We start from the raw sequence: 22,958 nt of genomic DNA on the forward strand, positions 1-22,958 counted from the left end.
TCATGGTTGGGGATGGGGAGGAGAATTGGAAAAAGGGTAAAACCTCTGAGTTAAGGACAGTTTGGTAATTGAAATAAAGTGAAATATATGGAGAGTGTACAGAAAGAGGCTAACATATTTGGGCATACATAGATAAGCATCCATATGTGCCTGTTGGATTTTTAATGCTAATTGCAGCATACATGCTATTGGTCAAAGGAATCTACAAAGTTATTTTTATGCATGTAAATAAAAATCAAATAATTCATACTTTTCCATGATAAAACTTTTTTATAATAATATAGCTCCACTCATCTTTACTTTCCAACATATCCTGATCTAATATTATTTTTAGTTTATGTTTTGGTTTTATCCCACAAGTTTGATATACAGCTGTGTGATTTTCATTTTTATTCCTAATTTCCCAAAGGAACTTTGTCAAGATCTGCAGTACTGCCATTTAAACCTAGAAGTTCAGGCCCTTAAAGCCCAGATTGAACACATGCTATCTCTGGTGTCCCTTCAAGATCAGTATAATAAGCAAACAGAAAAGTAAGTATGGTTGCATGGCAAGTGGGATGTTGTGTTCTGACACTTGTAACTTGAGAAGGCCTATTTAGAGAATTTAGTTTTAATTGAAACAGCAAGATTTTTGTGAGACTTTTTTTTTTCTGGGTTAAAATTGTGTTTTCTTAAGCAAACTTGTCTTGCCTCTTGCTGTTTTACAGAGTATTAAATACTGCACTTCCAGTTCTTCGCAAGCAATACCTGGTTTTGAAAGAAGCTGGTTTGACTAATGACTCAAGTGAGACTGATTATGCAGAGGTTGAGCAGCTGATTCAAAGACAAAAGTCAGTAGCTTGGGCTGACCAGGCTGAAGAAAAGAATCAAGATCAAAACCATGAAGTAGAAATGTCAGCTATCTTTTCATTCCCACAGCTCGTGAGCAGACCAAACACCCCATGCAGTAAGTATATCATTAATTTTTTCTCTGTTGGAAATACTTTTAAATATCTCCTGCAGCAGTCAGATATCATCCATAAACACAGATGTGCACTTCTGCAGATACTGAAGCCAAATGTAAAATTGAGTCTCAGACCCACTTTCTATAAATTTTACACCATTCTTAATCAGATATAGGAAAGAAATTTACTTTTTCACCAGCTAGGCATGCACTGCAACAGATCAATTCATCCTCTTCTTGTTATAACATAGCCCATGTATATTGATACATAGATCCTGTGAGTGCTATTAAAAATTGCATTTGAATCTTTCATGTGACATTTCATGTGGGAAAGGCATCATAGTTAGTTGATTATAATTCTGTTAAAGTGACTTGAAATGTTAAGCAGGTATGGTTTTGCATGGTTTCTAATAATAGCCTTGAGGGAGATGAGATTTACTATTAATTACAGGTTCACTTGGAATCAACATGCTACAATATTTTAAAAGTTTGTTTCCAAGAGTCAAAGGATTCACCATATGTACCAGGGAACTGACTGTTTTGCTGTATCCTGATGGCCCCATTTTTTCCCCATGGTTCTATATTGCTGGCTTTTCTTCTTTAGCTGTAAAGTGAGTTGCCCTGGAGCATAGTCTGGGTAAAAAGGGATGAAGAATCCTCATAGACAGTGTTGTTCTGATGGATTATATGCCAAATTTCATCCTGATAGTTCAACTGCTGTGGGGCCCATGCTTGTGTTTTGTGCTGTGGATAGGGAGCACTCAACACCCCAAGGCTTTCTCATTGCTGCTAATAATCCTTAACTGACAGACATCCATAGGTAACAAGGGAAAAAAAGAGATAAACACTGCTTCAAAAAGTACTTCAGCTTCTCAAAAGCAGCACTGACCACAGTGGACTATGAAATGAGTTCCTTCCTTTTGACAGCTTTCTTCCATACATCTTAAGAATTATTTTAGCAAAACCATGTATTGCTCCTCTTCCCATAAAGAATGTGTGTGATTTTTGGTATGTGTTTGTGTTGATGGTACCAAATAGTTGATACACAGTGTTTCACTGTCTGCAATGTGAACTTCAGGTTATATTGGCAGTGGGGTGGAGTTTCTTCATTTGGTTTTTTGGTTGATTTGGGGTTTTTTTCCATGAGTGGCATTGGTTTGCTTTTAGTTTGGATTGTTTTTTCTTTTTAGTGTGTGTTTGCTTTTGTTTCTACAGAGAGGAGGAAAAGAAAGTTACCAGATTTGCATGCTTACACTTCTTATTCTGCCCATGTTAGTCAGGGATTCAGCAAGGTTGAAAGCTGGTGTTTATTTTAAATCACAGGGATATGTTTTTAGATACTAAGGTTTTTGTATAGAGGTGGCAGAATGGGTAGGGACACTAATCCAGAAGTTGTGTAACATCCTTTTTAATGAAATATTGATTGTAATGATTCTGTCTCGTCATACATAGGTTATCAGTGTTGTGAATTTGTTTCTGATTAAGCTTTGTTAGAGCTCTTGATTAATCTACTTCTTTTCTACCTTTTTTGAGGTTTTGTGTTGTAAGAGGCCTTGGTTGGTTCTTAGTGAAATTAATACTAAAATGAGTATTATTTAATTTCCATATGAACTATTAAAACATAAACATTTCATTTTATTCAAATCATTGGACATTATTCAAGGGGTTTTCTTGTGTATGTTTTCCATTTGTTCCCTTATCCTAAATGCTAAATTTTATGTTCAAGTAAGTAAATGGGCACCATTTTCAGTTAAGACAGACTTTTTTTCAATTATAAATGGTGTCTTTACCTGAAGATTACCACAAAAATCTTTTGTAGTATTTTTATGATTTTTTTTTGGCTTTTGAACTTTGGAAAAGAAAATAATGGGGTATTACTGTCACATTAGATGCAAGATAAAACATGATAGGAAGCAACTGCACTCCAAATTTTGCCATCTTTAGGGAAAGGTTACCTAAAATACTAATGGTGTTGACACAATCACTTCAGTAGAGGTGGGGAGGAAAAAAACTAATCCACCTATTGGTGCTTGAATTTTGTTTTCTGTTCAGCACACAAACACAACTAAATATCTCTTCTTCAATTGTTTGTTTGAATTCACATTTAAAATAATTGGACTCTTGATTTACATAACACAGTATCATTTCATTTCTCTTGTGCAAAATGTTTACAACATACTAATAAGAAAAAATTAATAATCATAAAAAATGCATTAGCATGGGAAAATATGAAGTAGTTCAAGGAGCAGCATCCCAACCAGAAATGGGAGGAATGTAGTAATTTTTTTTTTTCTTTAAAGATGAAATAAGTTATTCAAGAATCCACTTCCTGCTTCCTAAAGTTATCTCAGGAGATCTTGGTGAAAAAACTTAGTGTTTTAAACAAATTCCCTTGCACCTTTGATGCATTGATATTTTATTGTCTATAATTTGTTCAAGGTATTGGGAAGGAAGTAGTATTTTGCTCCAAGGTGGAAAAAAGAAAAGAACCAAACAATGCAGTGGTTGTTATTCCTTATATAAAACTTCATATTACAATTTAACATATTTGCATGGCCTGCATTTTGACATCAGGAAAGAGCAGTGTATTTGAGTCCTTGTGATTCAGTTCTTATTTTTGAGAAATGTGGGTTTTTTAATATCCCATTTAATATAAATGTATGTTGCCTTATTTTGGAAGTTTGCTCAATAAATAAGAGGAGAAGGTAAAAAAGTTAATTGATGGCAATGCAATGATTCCTTTATATGAAATGTAAGTTTAACACATTTGAAAGACAATTTTTTGAGGTAAAATCCCTCTGCAAAGATGATACAGCATTCTTGTATAAAACACAAAGAATTAATGGAAAAATATTTATTTCTCTTCAGTGTAGGCTTACAAAATAAATAATTGTGTCTCTTGTTGAACTCAGCAGTATCTAGGGATGTGTCCATCCCTTATTCCATCTCTTATCCATATTTGGAAGTTTTAGTCATTAATAATTAAATACATTTGCTAACCTGGTCCTGAAGAAGAAAGTCAAACTAGTAATTGATTAGGATAAAAAATCTAAAAACTGTAAAGAAAAGGATAGCAAAGGGGAAAGGGTAGGGGGATTTTTTCTAGGTTTTGTTAAAAAAAATCCTCTACAGAAATAAGTTCTTGGAATATAATTCTAAACATTCTTACTTTGATTTGAATTTATTTTGATATTACCTTGTTATTAGGTCCTTCTTCCTATTAGGAGTTTCAAACTAGCAAAGAATTTCAGCTGGTTTGCAGTAATGCCCAAGTCTTTGTTTCTAATGAAGATTTTTTTTTCCTTGGAAAGGGTCTCTTATATATTAAAGATTATAAAGTCATAGCATGGGAGGAAAAGATAAAGATGTTTTCTGACCATTCATTCAATGTCTGTTTCTATGGTCAAATTATCATGGTAGTCAATTCTTGTGAATCAACTCTTGATTTCTAGTGAAAGTTAATTAATTAATGCTTTGCCAAAGCACATGTAGTGCTTCACTACAGGAGTTGACCCCCTTCTATCTTGTTTTTCCTTTAGCCTTTGAAATCTTTAAACACCTTTTGTTAAGTTCTGACCTTAATTATGTTACATTTGTTGCTTTTTACAGAAAATGCTGGTTTTCCAGTATCTTCTCTTTTATTTGACACATACATTAAAAATTTAGATTAAGCCTTGTGTATGCTTAATGTAACCATAAATTTGCAGTGTCATGAACAATTTAACTGTTCATCTCAAAGAAAGCTCAGGCTGTGGAAACAAGTTCATTAAAGACTGGATTTGGGCCCCCATTCTTAAGTGTTCATTACCAGGGAGCCATACAGAATTCAGAATTCAGAGTGATGGGTGGAGAGCTCTGACTGGTACTTGCAAGTGTTTCTTTGAATGAGGAAGTTCTTGGCGCTGTTTCAAGCATCCCATTTCCAGAAGCCTTACTGTAGGTTACCACTGAGAAAATGGAATTGATTTATAGGAAAAAAAGAAGGCATCCATTGCCTCCCTTTGTCACAAACATTCTGATCTGAAAAGTCAGGTTTTTATCTTGTATGGCAAGAAAAATTTGGGTATAGTTGTACATAGTAAAAGATTTAATTAAAAATAGGGAAAGTATGTGTCTTGAATAGGAAAGATTTGTCTTACTAAGCAGCTCTTTCATACTGTCTTGTGTGACTTCTAAGTATTTTTTCTCATGCTGTGTAAAACAGTACACCTGATCACTGGGACTTGCAAGAATGCAGCCTGGATTTGAGCCTTTTTCAGTTCACAGCTGTTGTTTGTGAACCTATTGAGAAACTTGCCATCACAGTGATGATGCCTTTGGGTCATAGGAATATTAAATAATTGAAATGCACTGACTAGACCTCATTTGCAATTTGGAATTCCATGAGTCAGTTGTTAAAAGAATGAAAACGTATGATTAGAATTGTAATTTGATCAATCAGTGGTAGCCCAGAAATGTTTATTGAAATGAATACATTAATATTTAATTTCACTTTAGCAGAACAACCTGGTAGACTTAATTTAGCACAGTTTCCAGAAATAATCCCCTTATGCATGTATTAGCATGAGTTCCAGAAGAAGACAAGTCTTGGCCATTATTTTGTCCATAATGTCAATTAGAACTAACTCAATTCATCAGAGTTGTTTTGCCATGAGCTCTGCTCACTTTTCCTGTGACTCATGTTTCACACATAGTGCATTCTGCTTCTCATATTAATGCACAGGGCTATAAATATCTGAGATTGCTATGTTTCTTGTCAAGATAAATCAGTACTTCTGAGTAGTCTTTTTGGGGCAAATGATACAGCAAACTAAGGACCAAAAGCACCCCATATCACTGGATGATCAATGGATGATGGCTTTTGTGTTTAATTTCTGAGTGAGCTCTTAAATAATATCTTAAAGAATTTGGACTATTATCTTTTTATAAACATCAGCCTGAAGTTAAGGATCAGCAAATATGTGATTTCTTTAAAATATATTTGGAATAATGTTTATTTTTAAAGAGAGACATTGTAGCTGAAAGTAAGGAAATAAAACTTCCAGATTTTTGTTTTAAACTCCATCAAGTTAACTGCAGCTGTTCTGGAAAGTATATAAGTGATTAATTCTTGTATATGAAATAAGAAATATTACTGAATTATGATGATGATGCTATTGATGCAAAAGATTGAAGTAGCTATAAACATGAAGCAAATATAAACTATAAACATAATTTCCCTGCCTTATTATGGAATGTGTTTGAAAATTGAATAATTTTTTTATAGTTGGAGCATGTTTATCTTCCAGTAGGAAAATAATGGCAATACTTAATGATTACTATCAGACATCCATTCAGGAACTACTTGGATTTTTTCTTTAATGAAATATAAATAGCCCTACTTGGTTCTCCACTGTATCGTCTTCAGTACCATGTGTTTGGAAATTTATGGAAGTAGTAGAATTTCTGTAGCAGCTTCTGTTCTGAGTCCCTTTTACATAAACTTCTCAATAGTAGTTATCAAAAGCACTTGCAAAAAAGTTAGCAATTAGCTTCTGTATCATGCTTCCTTCAAAAGATGGAAATAGAAACACTGGCAATTCTTTATTTTGTGGTCCACATGTTTTTCTTGCTGTATTTTTATTTAGCTGAGATCATAACTGTTTGGAGCTAGTAGAACAACAAGCTAAAATGGAATTAGGATTTTGGAGTTGTTTTTGTCACATAGTATTTGGTTTGTGTTATTTAGTGAAGTTAAATGTGATATTGCTGGTGATGTTTGTTTACCTGTTTAATGTGTTAGGAGGAACCTAATGTTTTCACCAAAAGGTATGGGAAAGGACACTTCCTTAAGTATTTGATATTATTTCCAACACTTTAATGACAAGAAAAGCTTGTTGTGTTTTAACTTAGTTTTACAATGAGTTTTATTCCAGAAATAAATAGATTTTTAAAATGGGTTTTTGTTTTTCCTAACAGCTTATATTTGCCTTATGTAGAATTCCTGCAACTATCGTTATTAGTTTGCTTGTATTACAGTATAAAATGCTCTCCATTATGATGGAATTCATCAAATTATTTATGTTGGCAGTACTTTTGTGTTCTTTACGTATTTAATTAATGATTTAAATGGTAGTATTTACAGTTAATTTAAAAATGCTTCCAATACTTAGGCCTGTAGAAGCTTCTGAACCTTGGCACTCCCACCAAAATGTTTCTCCATCAGACTTCCTTCTAGTAACCTTAGGACATTAGCAAAACCTCAGTGTCTTACAGTAAGCAAACTTTCTGAAACTGAAACCTCCCTGTCCTAATGTAACAATGGTCTAATAGAATTCTAACCATTATTTTTCCTGAAACAGGCATTCAGATGTATGTAAGTAAAAATTAATAAATGAATATTTTAAATGTGCTCTGAGGCGTTTAATGGATAGTTAATTCAAGCACTAGATTATGTAAACCTTATGCTTGTATTTAAGAATATAAGATGTCAAAAGTCTTTATAAAAAAGGTTTGGATTCAATTTTTGGTTGTGAGGACTAGATTTTTTAAATTTTTTTTAGATTTGTAAGTCTGTTACACTGAGGCATATACTGTACTTATTTAAATAAAATAAAAGAGCAAGTACATAATGAAGCATAGCATTGTTGATAGTGTTGGAGAGTAGATGTTTTAAATTGTTAATAAGTAAGTTTCTTGTTTGTTGCTGAATCCAAGTCTTGTAGAAATGTCTTTATCACAGTGGGACTGTTTTATTTTGGGTGGAGGTAAAGATTATTTGGGGAACACTCAGGCCATGTTTTACTACTGTTTTCCATTCCACTACTCATGGGGAATATCCTGAATTAGCTTAGTGTTTAGATTACAACCAAGGCACTGCATTTCAGCAACCTGCTGCATTTCACCTGGTGAAAGCTGGCTGGGGATTAGATGTGGTACAAGATAATATATTTTTAATTTTAACCAAAAAAAAAAGTTCCTTTAAATACATAAAGTGAACTGTACATAAGAGCACACATAGACAAATTCACAATTTAGTTAATTTATGTCAGGTAGTCCTCTCAGGCCCAAGTTTTCCATGAATGTGTTTCTTCAAAGCTGGAAGCAATGTAATAGAATTGTAATTGTTCGTGTAATTGTCCACACTACTTTTCCCATAAGCAGTTTAAACATTGCTCATTCTGACACTGAGCCCTTGAGTGATGAATAAATGTTTGCTTCTTTTTTTTTTTTCCCAATGGTTTCATTATTGAATGAAGTTGTGGCAACATAGAATAGACTCATGGCCTATATCTAATTATCTAATTTATTTGCTACTTGTACACACTTTGATACTGTAAATTCTAACCTCCTGGAGCAGGTCTAGGTGTCATTGTGGTCTTTAAATCCTTGGCTGCCCCTTGTAGCTCTATTTTGTATCTTCTAAGTGGCATCATCTCATGTAGCTGGGTCTCCAATCACATGGCATGTCCAGAACCAAAGTGTGTGTGCAGAAACAGCGCTGAGATCATCCCTCATTGGCTTCTCTTCAGTGAGGATCTTACTTGGGCCTTTTCTCCAAAATACCTGATTTCTGGGGCTACTTGGGCAATTGGGTTTTTTAAGCACCTTAGCAAATTGGGTTGCAACTGGGCAATGAGGTCAAAATTCAATGGGGCCTGAGAAATGGTAAGCAGAGAAAAAGCTGCAACTATTTAAGCCTTGCTTTCTGTAACAAATCAAGCTTGTGGAGGTGAAATAATACAATACATACATGTTTTTAATCAGTGTTTGTCCTGTTCAAAGAATGTTTTTGGAGCAGTTAAAATGCCCTAAGTGTTAACACATGAGAGAGAACTATAGAAGCATTCAGACTTAGGAGTTCAAACTAGCTTTCTTAGTCTGAGGCAAAAATAGAATGAAATTTAGAAGAAATAAATATTTATCAACACTGTTCTAAGAATACCATAGCTAATTCCTGAGTAACTTGCATCAATTTAAAAAGCAGGAGTTCTTTTTTGCAGTTTAGTTGCTCATAGGCATGAAGGAGGCAATGCAGAAAGGAGAAGTATAAATCTGTGGCTGCCAGCTGAAAGGGATCCAATCCATAGGCATTTTAAGGATACTAGGCTTCATTTCTTAAATTTGCACTGGAAGTTAAATATAGAAGCACTTGGGGTTTTGACAGCCCTCTCCTGCTCTTGATTTGCTTAAAAAAGAAATTCTGTATTTTTTTGTTATTAACTGTGTAAGTCACCAGTTGCCTACCTAATTTGAACAGTGAGCTGTGTCTTAAAATGATCCTCCTTCACTGAAAGCTTGAGTAAAAGAAGGGCCTTTTCTTTGGAGATTGCCTTTATTCCCACTTGCTCAAAAATAAAACCATTATGACACTGTAAGAAGAATAGTTTAAATCGGGATCAATGAGAATGGCCAATTACACTGTATTGCTTGCTTTAGTTTTGAGGGTGGGGAAAGTTGTTAGTCAAGAGCTTTGCTCCCCACAGCTGACAGAGTAGGATGACAGAGTCTCAGTTACTTCTTTGTTTCCCCTTTTGCAAAACCCTGCTTGCTCGTTTGCAGTGTCAGAGAATTTTGTCCTTTGTTTGTGTCATTCTTTTTTCAATAGTCTCTCATTATTCTGCATGGTACTTGCTGGGGGAAAAAATGGCTGTGATCAGGAGTCACCTCTAGATTACTGTGATTGTACCACCTTAACATATGAGTTTTATCATGGTAGTGCAATAATTTTCAATACTGTTACTCTTTCATTCCCTCTTGTCATGTGTCAGATCTTAGTTGTGACTATTTCTGTAACCTCTGGGATTAACTGCTCCAACCTATGCATGTTTATAATACTTGGAGTGTTGCAGAGCAAATACCATCTTAGACAATGCTGCAATAGAAATAATTTCACTTATTTGATCAAGTTGATATGTATATTAAATAAATAGTATTTTTAATAATTTCTGCTAATGTCTCCTTTGGGAAGAGGAGGGTAAAAGCAAGATTAAAGTTGTATGTGCAGTTAGAGGTGCTGAGCATTGTTACTTATGTTTCACAGGCACCTCTTTTGGTACACCATCACAAGAAAAGAATAAAAATACCCAAGTATTAGAACATACAGAGCCACCACAGAAGAGGACTAGGAGGAAGTTACTGGACTCTCCAGTCGTAGCTCCAAGTCTACCTACCAACAACCAGTGCAGCTTGCAGCATCTGGAGGATTCTCTTGCCAAGGAAGTCTACCCTATAATCTATACCCCAGACTCTTGCAGGAAGCCAGCACAAAGCTTCTGTTCTCAGACTGTGAAGGCTTTGCACCTTGCAGGCCTGGGGGAAGTCAGTACATGTAGTACAGACATGCCAGTCAAAAAGGCCAATATTATGGACACTACTTGTGATGTCATCCCAGAGTGTGACGAGGCTGTCATGAACTCAACAATAATTCTCTATGAAGGTACAGATGAAACAAATGAATTATCTGCTTACTCATCTGTGAAGGAGTCACAGCCATGCAGCAATAGCATTGTGCAAAGGTATTTTCCTTTTAATGGCAAGTAATTTAATCCTGTCTATCTTTACAGCTGGATTTTTCCATTTATATCCATTTTATAAATAAACCAAACATTTTGAAAACCTTAATTTTGATCAACATCAAATTCAATTCTGCCATTATTTGAAAAGAGTAGTATGTTAGTGGCAACAAATGAAGTTGAAAGATTATCCTGTTTTATAAGATTTGTACCAAAAAGAAAATACAGCATTTTTTTTAAATTGATTGTGATGCCTCAGGCAAGTTACTTTCTCTAAGCCTTATGTTTTCTGTCTGTAAAATGGATATTTAACCTCTCCACATTAGGAGATACCGTGCTTAAAGCTGCTGTGCATGTCTAAAGTCGACAAAGCTACCTCAAATAACATTAATGAAATTAATTTCCAGTTTTGGTTTTCAACTTGCCAACAAAACAACAGTTTTGTTTACTGTTAAGAACAAATTTACTTGCCTTTTACCAAGAATATGTTTTACAAAAATGTCATCCTTTTATTTCAGACTTGATCTTTCTTCCTTAAGAAAAAACAATTCAGCTCCAGTATTTGAGAAGCCCTCATATATGGCAATGACTTCAGCTGCTCAGAGAAAAAGAAAGGTATTAAGGTAAGACTAAACTAACCCTTCTATACAAAATGAGTTTTCATTTCTTAAGTTCTTACTTCATTTTCATTATTGTATTTCAAATCTGCAAACATCTTACACATGTCATTTGGGCCTGCATATGACATGTTCTGATTCAAATATGTTTGAATTCAATTAATTTTTGTTTGTTTTTCTGGGTAGTTTCAGTAGATTTTTTTTATTTAGTCTCGGTTCAAGAACCTCTGTTTTAATAATTACAAATGAATATTATTAATATTATGTCTTGTGTAGCTGCTGTCTAATTAAAACAGAAAGATGACACATCATTCTGAAAAGAAAAATTTCATTATCAATTAAAAATCTTAAGTTTTTTGAAACTCTTCTGCCTTTGCTGGAGCACATTAGAAACTACTAAAATAGAAAACAGGGAAAAAATAAACATGACAATACTTCCATGATCAACTTTGATTTTCTGATAATTCGTTTTCAGTCTCGTATATTGTCACTTAATTTTTGTGATCTGCTCTAGGAAGAACTTTTGTATCAGTGCTTCTGTTTTATGTCCCTAAAAGAGGATTTGTTAGTAGGAGCACCAGAAAAGCTGAAACTGAGTAGACAACAAGCTGAATTGTAATTTTTTTGTGTATTTCTTTGATTCGTTTGGTTTGGGGTTTTTTTAAGTGTATTTAAAATCTGATTAGCTATGAAACAGCTGATCTTTTTTTCTTTCCTGTTTCCAAAAGCAAAAATTGATACAACCTTTTTTAAAATCATGTTAGGAATGACCTGTTGCTAGACAGTGAGTGGAGCTGCCCCCACACAGGTTTTAGGAAGAATATCTCAAGACTGTTGGAACAAGCTTATAGATAGACCACAGGACATGGAAGAAACTTCAGTGCCTTTTTGTTTATTAGCATCTTTAAAGTAGAGAATTATCCTAGAAGATCAGATTCATCTGGTCTAGCTTCATGTTGCTGTTCTGATTGTTATCAATTACTGTTCTAAACTGTCTTGCTAGGATGAGGAATAAACTCTTTTTCTCAAGGGTGGAAAAAGAGGCACTGCTCACATTTTTAGTTTTTTCTACATTCTCCCTAGGGAGGGATATGGGAACTTTTGGAGCCTGATTTATCTAGTTTTAAGATAAAAGTTCTCAGACAGGCCTCTTTTTTTTGTAATAACTGTGTAATAATTCTAATACATATATATACATATATATCTGCTTATTTCTTCCCAGAAGACTAGCTCTTTCTGCTTATCTTGTTTATTTTGTGTCTCAAACATGTTTCCCAGTACACTACAGAAAAATCCCACAACTTCTGTTCCTTTTATAGGGATCATTCTGCCTCAGTAACTTGTCTGTAGACTGAAATTCTTTATGGTTTTGTCTAGCAGTTGGTGATGAAGAGAAGGAGTGAAAACACATTTGTGAAAGAGAAAAGGAACATGCTCTTACTTTTCAGAGTGTGCCTTTGTTCCATTCCCTCTTTTCTCTCCCATACTTTCCCTGACTGGAGTGGCTCACTCCAGTCATTCATCTCCTACTGATGTTAGAATAAAAATACAAATTTGTCATATTTTCCACATTAGAAGTACAATTTGAAACAGTTGGATTTTGAGGATAAGGAATTAGAGGCAAGTCAGTCATAAGAGAAACTATTTTACCAAATAATGTCACATTTTTGTTGGCATAAGTTCTCTTGCAAGAAGCTTGCATGGGTAGATTTTTAGGGCTGGTGCAGGGAAAGCCTTAGTCTTTGCTGCTTGCAATATATTTTCATTTAGGCAGAAAATTATTATTAAGAAAGTGTGAGTTAGGGGACCATAAAGTGGAAATAGAACAATATTTATTACAGGAATAGGAAAAGCATAGGAACTTGGGACATAAATGTGATTAGCTTGTTTATGAGGCTGTCTTGCAGAGTGGAACTGAGGAAGGTTGTAAGGCAATTGCAAGAGGGTGAGATCAGATGGGTTCATAATTTTCACTGTAGACCTTAAGTCCATCACATAAAGTGCTATTGATAAAATATAGAGGTTTTCTTATAATGAATTTGAAGCTGTAACCATTTTCTTGCAGCTTAGTTAAAAAGTATTGTCTGCTATGAAGCCACCCCCTCCAGCTGTGTTGGAGGCTGTAGAAAAGTTATTGTAGCAATAAAAAAATGTGATTTGTTCAATAAACAGAGCTTGGTCATTTCAAGGATTTTGTAACATGCCTTAAGATTATTTCTTCATATAATTTATACGTGATGGCCATCAAACTGACTTGTGTGGTTTCAGAAAAAACTGTGACATATTATCCTTCCTTTTAATACAATTGCCAACATTAGTTCTTATTTTCACAGTTGAAGCATTCTTGTAAATTTTTTAAAAGGAAAAAGGGGAATAATATCCATAAATATACATAATAAATTAGTTTATGCTTTGCACTCCCTTGTGATTCTATGAACACTGGGTAATATTTAAAAGTATTTCTACATTGCAAGGCCTCAACCACTGTTAGTAGTGACTGTACTGAAAGTAAACTCCTTTCTGGCAACTTTTCCAGCTGTCCATCCAACACTGTGTTGGGCAACCTGCAAGACCCAGTTTCTGCCAAGAGAGTTCGACAGGACGTCTTGCTGAGCCACGCAGCCTTGAGAGTACCCCAGGCAGCTGGTGAGTGTCAGAGAATGGGTATAGATAGTGTAATCAATAATCAATATTATTACAAGGTTGTTGGGAAAACCTTTTCCCCAAGAGCCAAGGTCTTCCACCTAAAGTAGTTCATGTACGTGTTGAGTAATTTGGTGAACTTTATTAGCAGTTTTGTCTTTGCCCAAGTGTGCTTTATCAAGAAATCAAATTCTCTAATAATTTCCATATCTGTTTTTAATTCTTTGCACCACCACACTGATTTATTTTTTTTAACAGATTTTTTCAGAGAATTATTGGTCTTAAAATTTGGAGCTATTTGGGCAAAAACAAGAACTAAGGAAAAATTATTTTTCTTCTAACATACTGCTGATAATATAAATTCTATTGTGTGAAAGTTTTCCTCAATTATATGGCTTCTCTCTGAGGTGCATAAGTCATTTCTGTAATAAAAGCAGTTACAAATAATTTTTTCAGCAAATGTTCACAAATGTTTTCACAATTTTATAAAAACCTCTGCCTTTTCCAGTACATGGCACTAAGTTGCTTGGCACCCACAGCAGATTTTAATATGCTAAATCTGTACAATTTTCCTTCATCTCTACCCAATTGCCTCCTTTTTTCTCTCTATCTTAAGGAAAAAAGATACACTTAACAATCTTCTTGGGCTATTTAGAGGAGATCAAATATTAGTTTTAAAATTTTAGTCTGCTATAGAAAAGCAATGTGAAAAAACATTTCCACTGTGCAGCTTTTTCCAATGGTATGGGCAATACACTGATTTTACAGCACATACATTTTTCTAGGTAAAAATTTGCTGTGAGGGAGCAAATACATGTGAAAATGTCTTATTCTGAATTCATGAGAAATGCTGAGGTTTTACAAGAAGCTTTCTGGAAACTGAATATCTGAGTCTAAATTCTGTCTAACCAAGTTACTTATTTGGCAAATTGCATGCAGGGTTATATCAGAATCCATGTCTGCTACAACAGACCAGGTTAAGAAGTTACCAGTGTTCAGTCACTACTCTGGAATTAAGAAACTCTGTAATGCAGTAGCATGTTTTGAAATGAGAATAAATTTTTTGATTCTTCAATATTTAGCTGAATATGTAGATTTTTTTTCAAGAGTGTGCATTACAAGAGCAGAATAAACCTTAACCAAATATCTAAGATGAAGAGTTGTTTTCAGATTAAAAAGACAAAACTTTCTATAATGACAGTGTTGATTTTTCAATGCTATTCTGCAATAAGAATGATAAATAACACTTTTATATTTCTACATCTTTGTATAGACTGTTGTGCCTTTTTAATACATCTTGTGTCACTTGAGGGTCTAATCATGGGACATTATAGACAATTAAAACACTATTTTTGAGCTAAGAGTGATTACATTTTTGCATATTAAAATTAGGCTTTCAGTGAAAGAAAGAAATGTATAAAAATTCTTAGACATATTCTGAAAAGGAGGTCCATGTAGGCTAAATTCTACTTACATTTACTGACTGTATCCCTATTTCTAATAACATTTCTTTCTTCACTAGGAATTAAAAGGAAGAGCAGGAAGCAAGAACAAAATATGTCAAGAAACTTTGTTAGAAGCTTTTCTCAAGGAAATATCCCACTGGATGTTAAATCAAGGACATCAAAAAATCTTTTACTTTGTGTTTCCAAGAAAAAAAATAGGATTTAATTCTGAGTTCATCCATATTTCAAACAGGATTGATGGATAGCCAATGAGAATAGGGTGAATTGTGTTTTCTTTTGTGAATAGTTTTGAGAGTCTTGTGATGGAAATATTAAAATTATTTTGACCCTCTAAATTATTTTCATTGGAGTAGCTTCATTGTGTTAAAATCTTTATTCATGTGCAAGCAAGTTAAGCAGATGCTAATATTAGAACATGTTCATGCTTAGCATTATGGTGCTTTAGATGTTCTTAGATTGCATCTAATGATGACATGTGGAGCTCCAAGAGACAGAAAAATATTTCCAAAATTGGGGATTTTTATTTTTTTTGTCTTTCTGGTTTTTAGTCTGTTACTTGGTTGTAAATGATCCTGTTCTCCTTTTTCAATTTAATTCAGCTGTAAATAACATCTTTTGTTAATTACTTCAAATAAATTTTAATTTTAAGACAAATATGTGAAATGCATTTCTAGCAAAAATGATCCTTTTTTTCTCCTACAAAGAATGTCTAAATCAATTTTGACAACTATTGTTATAAGTACAGGTTGTTTATAATATCTTCTAGCAAATTATCAGTATTCAGAGACAGAGCAATTGATGTGTAGTTGTACTGGAACCTTGCCCAGCCTACAGAACATCATTCTAGTGTGAATGATGCAAATGCAAGCATGTAGGAGACACTTTCTGTGGACGGTCAGAGACACAGCAGAGACCTCTATAGTCGAGTTAGATGTTAGTAGTTTATTTCAGGGCGTGGGAGAGAGAGAGAGAGCCTGCTATGAGCCAGCAGATAGAGCTCAAAGCAGGCTCAGAGGAAACAATACAAAAGGGGATAAAATATGAATACATGAGTTCAAGACTTAAGATTGCTATGAAAGAGAGTATCAGAACAGAAGTGAGAGAGCCGGGAAAAAGAGCTAAAGAAGAGCAGGAAAGAGCAGCAAGAGAACGTAGTAAGAGAACCAAGAGAGAACCAAGAGAGAACCAAGAGAGAACCAAGAGAGAACCAAGAGAGAACCAAGAGAGAACCAAGAGAGAACCAAGAGAGAGAACTCTCTTTTACAATTACTTATATAATCTATACATTGAATATCCTATTCCTTCACTAACCAATCTTTCTAAGTATACTAATACAGTAATATTTGTGTGTGACCTATAGAAATTGCTGCTTTTGCATATTTTTAGTTATCTCAGGGTCCTTCAGAGCTTTCCTTATAAGGCTGGGGAGAGGGGTCTTAGCTTAGTTTTACTGGGGGAAAGAATGTGTTCTGGCAGACCAGAGCGGTTTCTTTGAATTATTCAAACCGTGCTTTCATTTGTATTTCTTCCTTAGCCTTTCTGGCTAAAGAGTCATATTTATAATTTCTTTCTAATTCTACCTTCCCAACACAAGCATGTGAATTTCTCCAGTCCAGTGAGAGCCAGGGGAAGAAGTCCAGAGGAAGAAGTCCAGTGAGTAGTTTGTGGTGTCAACTGTCTGGAGCAAGGAGCTTCCAACCTGCTCAGTTCAGTAATATGAAGTATGCTGCAGAATTTATTTTTGACACATTGGAGGAGCATTTTTCAGAAGCTTCTGAAGAAGGAAACAGGAGCTGCCTGCAGCAGCTTTCCAGGACCACTCGTGGGGGAAGCAGCAGACAATGTTGCAGAAGTGGTCTTCTTTGGGGAAGTTCTAAGAGGAGGGCATAATTTATTAAGAAATAGGTGTTACTAGTTAAAAATACTAGGACAAGAGAAATGCAGTCCTCCCAGCATTCTAAAAGGAGTGTAGGTGATAAAGTTGTGGTGAGCCTGGGATCTTGTTGTGTAATGAGAACTGAGAAAATATTGGCTGTGGAAAAGGCTTGTGTGGAGCCTGAAAACTAGAATTTGGGGTGTGTCCACAAAGCAAGGTGATGTTATTTGAGTAGAATGAAGAGGGAAGATCATTTTAATATTTCACTATCATGATGAACAGCAAGATCTTGGAATGAATTTTATGATTTTGGCACCTGATACAGCTTAAGTTATAAAGACTTATTTATGATTTATGGGATTTTTTTTTTTTCAGATTCTCAGTGTTTAATGTAAAATGTACACAGAAAGCTTCTTTTGTTGATATAATATGTACAAGAGCCATGTTGGGTTTTGCTTGTAAATATAGTTGTAACTTTCAGTGCTCTTGTGGCATGTAAGACTTAGACATAGATGTCCATAGCAGTCTTGAAAAGTTTTTAGGCAAGTTTGTGCATGCACCATTTTGATAGTCAAAATATAAAACTGATAAATCTCCTGTTTTCTTAATGTCTTTTGCATCCCCTTGAGTGGAATTGGTTCAATTGCAACACTTGCAGGGACTGAAAAAAAAATTGAGAAAATTAAAAACTGACATGAGAATTTGATTATAGATTTGCTAGCTAGGTATGTATTTACCATTTATAATGAGCATAAATTAAGTGTTTGCAGAGATAGCAGATTGAAGTGGGATTTTTGTATTTCAGATTGCTATTGAGTAATATTCTGCTCTATTAATTGTATGTACTTTTGTTTTCTTACATACTGTGAACACATCTAGACTTTATAAGCATTAAGTGCTTCACAGCACATTCCACACATATTACTGGCACAAAACTTCTCATAACTTTTCATTTCCTAATAAGTTTTTTTGTCAGATTGCCAGTTAGTTAGAAAGCAAAGTGGTTTTGGGAACAGTGGAGGTAAGATACAGCCCATTTCATTTTCTTGCCAATCTATTTTGACTGCTGCCTGCTGGGTTGTCTTTACAAACTGATTTAAGTAATAGCATTTATCTGAAGTACACATTTCATTGATATCACTGTTGTACCATGCAGAGTTAAATTGTGTCAGTGTTGCAAGTGTGAAAAGGATGTTAAAGATCTTGTCCCACTGGGAAAATCTTAGGATAACATGCAAAGGCTGCAGGGTGTAGTTTGTACTATTACTCATTCACTTGCTTATTCTAACAACATTCAATCAACATAAAATGCTTCTCAGAGCATTAACTTGGCCCATTCAACTTAGCAAACTTTAAGCCTATTTGATTTTTAGTTACTCAAGAGGTTCCAAGAGGGAATTAGAAGACAGAAAAGCACACACATAACTACCCACCTCTGTATTCAGATGGATACTCCAAGATGAAGGCAGGGTCAAGATGAAAGCTTTACCTCATCTTTGGCCTTAAATCCCCCTGTGCTTTTCCCCCAGGTGGGACTTCTGGTCCTTTGGCCACTCAGGGGCTGGGTTAGGGTGGAGTGGAGCATTGTCCTTGGTGTGCCTGTGATTGGCACCACTGCCAGGCTGGGATAAAGGCTCCAGGGGCTGTGGAGCACTTCACTGCCTCACCAGGGCAAGGAATTTGACTGGATTATTAGAAAAAGTCATTCATGGTGGTGGGAGAAGTTTCCATAACAGTCTGAAGGTACTAAAGCATCTGCTCACTGGAATAAATGTTTTGGGATATCCTCTACTGAAGCATCTTGTAAGTTTGGGTACTTTGGCTGCAGAAGACAGCAGATACTATTTGGAACCCTGACAACATAATGCAAAAATAGATTTATGTTAGCAAAGTGGTCCACTGTGAGAATCATTTGGACTTGTCATTAGTTTTCTATCACTTTGATTGGATTTTTGAAAATGTGAGTCTGTAAACAGGCATGAGGAAATCAGTTTTAATAACTAGAGAAAGTAAACATCATTGGAAAATTCATCCACTGGAGGTGTAAAATATGTACTATTCCCTGCAGGAAATTCCAAGAGCTGAATTAATAGAGAATAGATATAATGGTAAATTGCCTGTTTAATTTTTCTATTATGGTAGTGCTCTTGGAAAAACTTATTTTTGATTTCCCTCTTGTTTTTAATTGTGCTATATGCATTAGGTCTGAAGGTTTTATGTAGCATAACTTTTGTATATCTAAGATCTATGAGCATGCAAATGAATTTAACAGTAGAATAAATCATGCTTTAAAAGAGTTTTAACTAAAACAATTTACATTTTGTGTTTGAATTTCAGTTCACTACACTGCAGGTAATATTTTTAACTGAAGTCTTGTAGTTATATCACAAAATATTACAGTAAGATGGTGAAAATGCTGTTTTCACTGCTAGCTGGCACATGCACACAGAGGCTACTGTACCTTGCATTTTAGTAAAGCAGTTGGTTCATTAAAGATGTCTCCAAAAAATAAAATATATTCATCTAGACTGGCTTTAGATACAACAGCAGTTCTGTGTTCTGAAGGAGACTGGGAAAACTGTGATTGAGTTAACAATATTATTAACATGAAACATATTGGTATTGAAATTAAATAGCTAAATTCCTGTTGTTCATCCCAAACTGCATCAAGACAGTGACAAAAGGGAAAATAGTCTTTAAAAATTAAAATCCACCATTGTAATTAGAGGCTTAATCATGTGTAGATCCAGTGGTCCTATCCTGACACAATGATGCAGGCTACATTTCTAGATACCAAAACTGACTGAGCAGCACATAGGTGATGCCTCGAAGTTTATACATCACTCTCTTAATCTATTCACATGCAGCAGCTTTTGTAAACTGGGATGGGGGACAGGAGGAAGAGCAGAAAAGCCACTGGAGTATTTAACCTGTGGAGGGGAGGGGAAACTAAAACTAAAAATGGTTAAAAATAATCTGTAAGGGGCAAATAAATGCTGAAACTGTTCACTTGAAATTTGTTCTATCAAATCATCTCTTTGTGGAGAATGGAACAAATACTTAAAAAGACAAAAAAAGGGAGAAAAGTCAAAATCTGTGTCATTTGATATTGGAAGTGAAAACGTGGAGCCTGTATTTATATGAGGAAAACAAAAAATAATTTTAAATAAAAATTTAAAATAATTTGTTGAAAGTGAGAGTTAGTAATTAAATAATTCACCTGTCTAAGAGCAGGTGCATAGTGGTTTGGTAAAAAAGTAGTCCAAGACAAAAGGCCATGATAGGAGATCTTAAAGGATCTGAAAGGAGTTATTGAGATATGTTAAATGAGACTGGTCAGAACTTCTCTTGGCAAGAGATGGATAAATTTATCATTTGGGGTTGAAGACACCAAAAACACCTTTATCAATTTGGCAGGGGTCACCAAGATGGGGGTGGGAGGTGGCTCTGATCTGCTCCAGGGCAGGGCTGCCATTTGGAGCTAAAGGAAATAAGAAGAAACCTTTGCAACAATTGTGGTGCAGGGTTGGAGTGCAAGACAGAGGCTGAGGGAGCAGGGTTTGGTTTTAACTTGGCTGCCACCAGCAGCATAAATCAGAGGGGTTTGAGAAGACAGGGTAAAGCTCTGTTCATGGTGGAAGATCAAGGAGTGGTTCTAAATTGAGCTGGAGTCGTTTCTAATAGTTAAGATAACCAATCACTGGAACAAGTTGCCCATGTGGCTGTCAAATTTCTGTCCTTTGAGGTGCCAAGAAAGAACTGGACAAATTCCTGTGGGACTCAATCAGTGCTGACCCTAGCTTTTTGAGCATTGAAAATCTTTGAGGCTGAGCTAGACAAACCTTACAAGCTTTCTTCCAACTTGAATCATTCTGTTTTTCAAAAGAAAGGAAAGAATTCTCAGACTGAAGATCAAATAGAAGACATAGACAATTTTTGTAAGGAGTACTAATACAGCTGTCTCACCAGCCAAAAAGCACTAAAGGTCAAATTTGGAATAGCTGAATAACTACTATATAAAACCTATTGCTTCAGTTGTTACAAGTATCAGTGACTTGTAAATAGGCAGTATTGTTCTTTTGGTTTGGTTTGTCAGTTGGGTTCTTTAGAAACTATTATTCTATACAAGAAATAATGTAATAAGAAATCTGTTAGAAAACATTTCTAATTGTCTTGTTGTTTATTAGAGGGAAATGTAGGCAGGGGGGGGATCTATGTTAAAGTTAATTTGTGTTTTAGAATCAAAACCAAAGGACTGGAATACATATTCCATTTTTAGAACAGGGGGAAGAGGACTGGTGCAGTCCAGCTAAGCATGCTAGATCCACAGGGTTTAATACATTCACAAATTATTTCAAAATGGGGTTGTAAGGTAAACTGAGCAAAAAATATTGAAATTGAATTATTCAGTTAGATGAAACAAAAGCTAACTATGAAGAGGTGGAGGAGCTTGTCAGTTGCTGAAGGAACAGGTAATAAAATAAATGAAACTCAGTGTCAATGAATGCAAAATAATGCACAAGAAGGAAAGCAGCCCAAACTGTACAAATGTGGCAGTAAGTTCTCAATTAGATATTATCACTCAGGAAAGAGACCTTGGAGTTATTATAAAAATGCCATGAAAACATCGTCTCTGTGGTCAAAATAGCAGAAAAATGGATGGAGAACAAACCATTGTGTAAATTCCTTGCCTGAATCTTGGCATTTCAAATAAATGTAGTTGAATTACAAAGGGTATAAGAATGGATGAGAGAATCAATTAAAGCACTGAACAAGCTGAATACAGGTAATGTAGTTTAGGAGCACTTCACCCTGGAAGTGAGGAGTTATGTTCAAGATATATGAAATAACAGGTCATGGAAAAAGGGACTAGGCAACAATTATTCCCTGTTTCTCACTGTAGGAGAGCTAAATGGCAGGTTCAAAACGCACGACATTTCTTCCCTGAATAGCATGTTTGATGACAAAGTCTGGAATTTAAAATGTGATGGATGTCAGAAGAGTTGAGTTCAAAACTGATTACTCAAATCTGTGGAAGAAAAGGTTATGGGGAGTTGTTGGATACAGAGAGACTGGTTCTGCAGGTGCTCAGAGCAGTGAAAAAATGAGGGAGGCAGGAGAGTATGCTCGGTGTCATTCTTGTCTTTGGTTCTGGTATTTCCTTTTGTATCTGCCAATGGGTGTTAGTAAAGAGAGGAGACAGGGCTTACTGGACTTTTAACTCTAGTATATATATTCTGGGAATTTCCTTAATACCTTAAGTGCTAATAGCAGGAGGGATCTCCCTGACATCCCACAGTCAACAGAGAAAATGAGGGTGGAAGAGAGTCTCTTCCAGAAGGCAGTTCAGGATGGGAAGCTGGCTTGGATTCTTTTGGCAATACACTCACCTGGCAGGTAAGTCTTGTTCCTAGAGGACTCCCAGGTTTGGCATTCCAGATACCTCCTCTCAAATGAATTTTATGTTTACTCTCCATATACTGGGTGAGTTTATAATAATGCACCCTAATGAAGAATAGATTAAGGTTTCTGACCTTTCAGCCTGCTTGGGGCATCTTTCTGAGACTGGAAGTCTTGGATGGGAGTCTACCCTAGTTGAGATGAAGAGGAACCATAATAGGCACCAAAAGCTAGTTTCTTATCTCAGCAGGGTAATGCCTTCATGTAAATTGGGAATTCCCATTTTGGAGAGTGACAGAAAAAAGCTACAATAAACTAAAACAAACCACAAACAAACCAACCAGAATTCACATATATTCCAATATAGCTATAAAACTTGGAAATAGTGATTTTCATCTTTTCATCTTGCATCAGAATCTTATTGCTTAGTCTGGCTTTGCTTTTTCATCTGGTACACAGTTTGTCTTCCTTCCAGCTGACCTTTAAATCATGCACTTCCTAGTCTTCCCAACATTCTGT

The 22,958-nt window shown here is 35.2% G+C and overlaps 1 protein-coding gene across 2 annotated transcripts in view; it reads left to right on the top strand.

The window, feature by feature from the left end:
- The window catches only part of KIF18A (kinesin family member 18A), a 30,519-nt gene extending 14,689 nt beyond the window's left edge, over nt 1–15,830 (top strand). For both annotated transcript variants that reach the window (XM_015630428.1, XM_015630429.3), the window contains exons 12-17: nt 410–531; nt 708–946; nt 9,966–10,440; nt 10,956–11,060; nt 13,591–13,700; nt 15,220–15,830. In XM_015630428.1, coding sequence (XP_015485914.1) covers nt 410–531; nt 708–946; nt 9,966–10,440; nt 10,956–11,060; nt 13,591–13,700; nt 15,220–15,368 — 1,200 coding nt within the window. In that variant the 3' untranslated portion in view covers nt 15,369–15,830. The remainder of the gene's footprint in view (nt 1–409; nt 532–707; nt 947–9,965; nt 10,441–10,955; nt 11,061–13,590; nt 13,701–15,219) is intronic.
- The last annotated feature ends 7,128 nt before the right edge of the window (nt 15,831–22,958 follow it).

The sequence above is a fragment of the Parus major genome, chromosome 5 (assembly GCF_001522545.3).
Source record: "Parus major isolate Abel chromosome 5, Parus_major1.1, whole genome shotgun sequence".
Classification (NCBI taxonomy): domain Eukaryota; kingdom Metazoa; phylum Chordata; class Aves; order Passeriformes; family Paridae; genus Parus; species Parus major.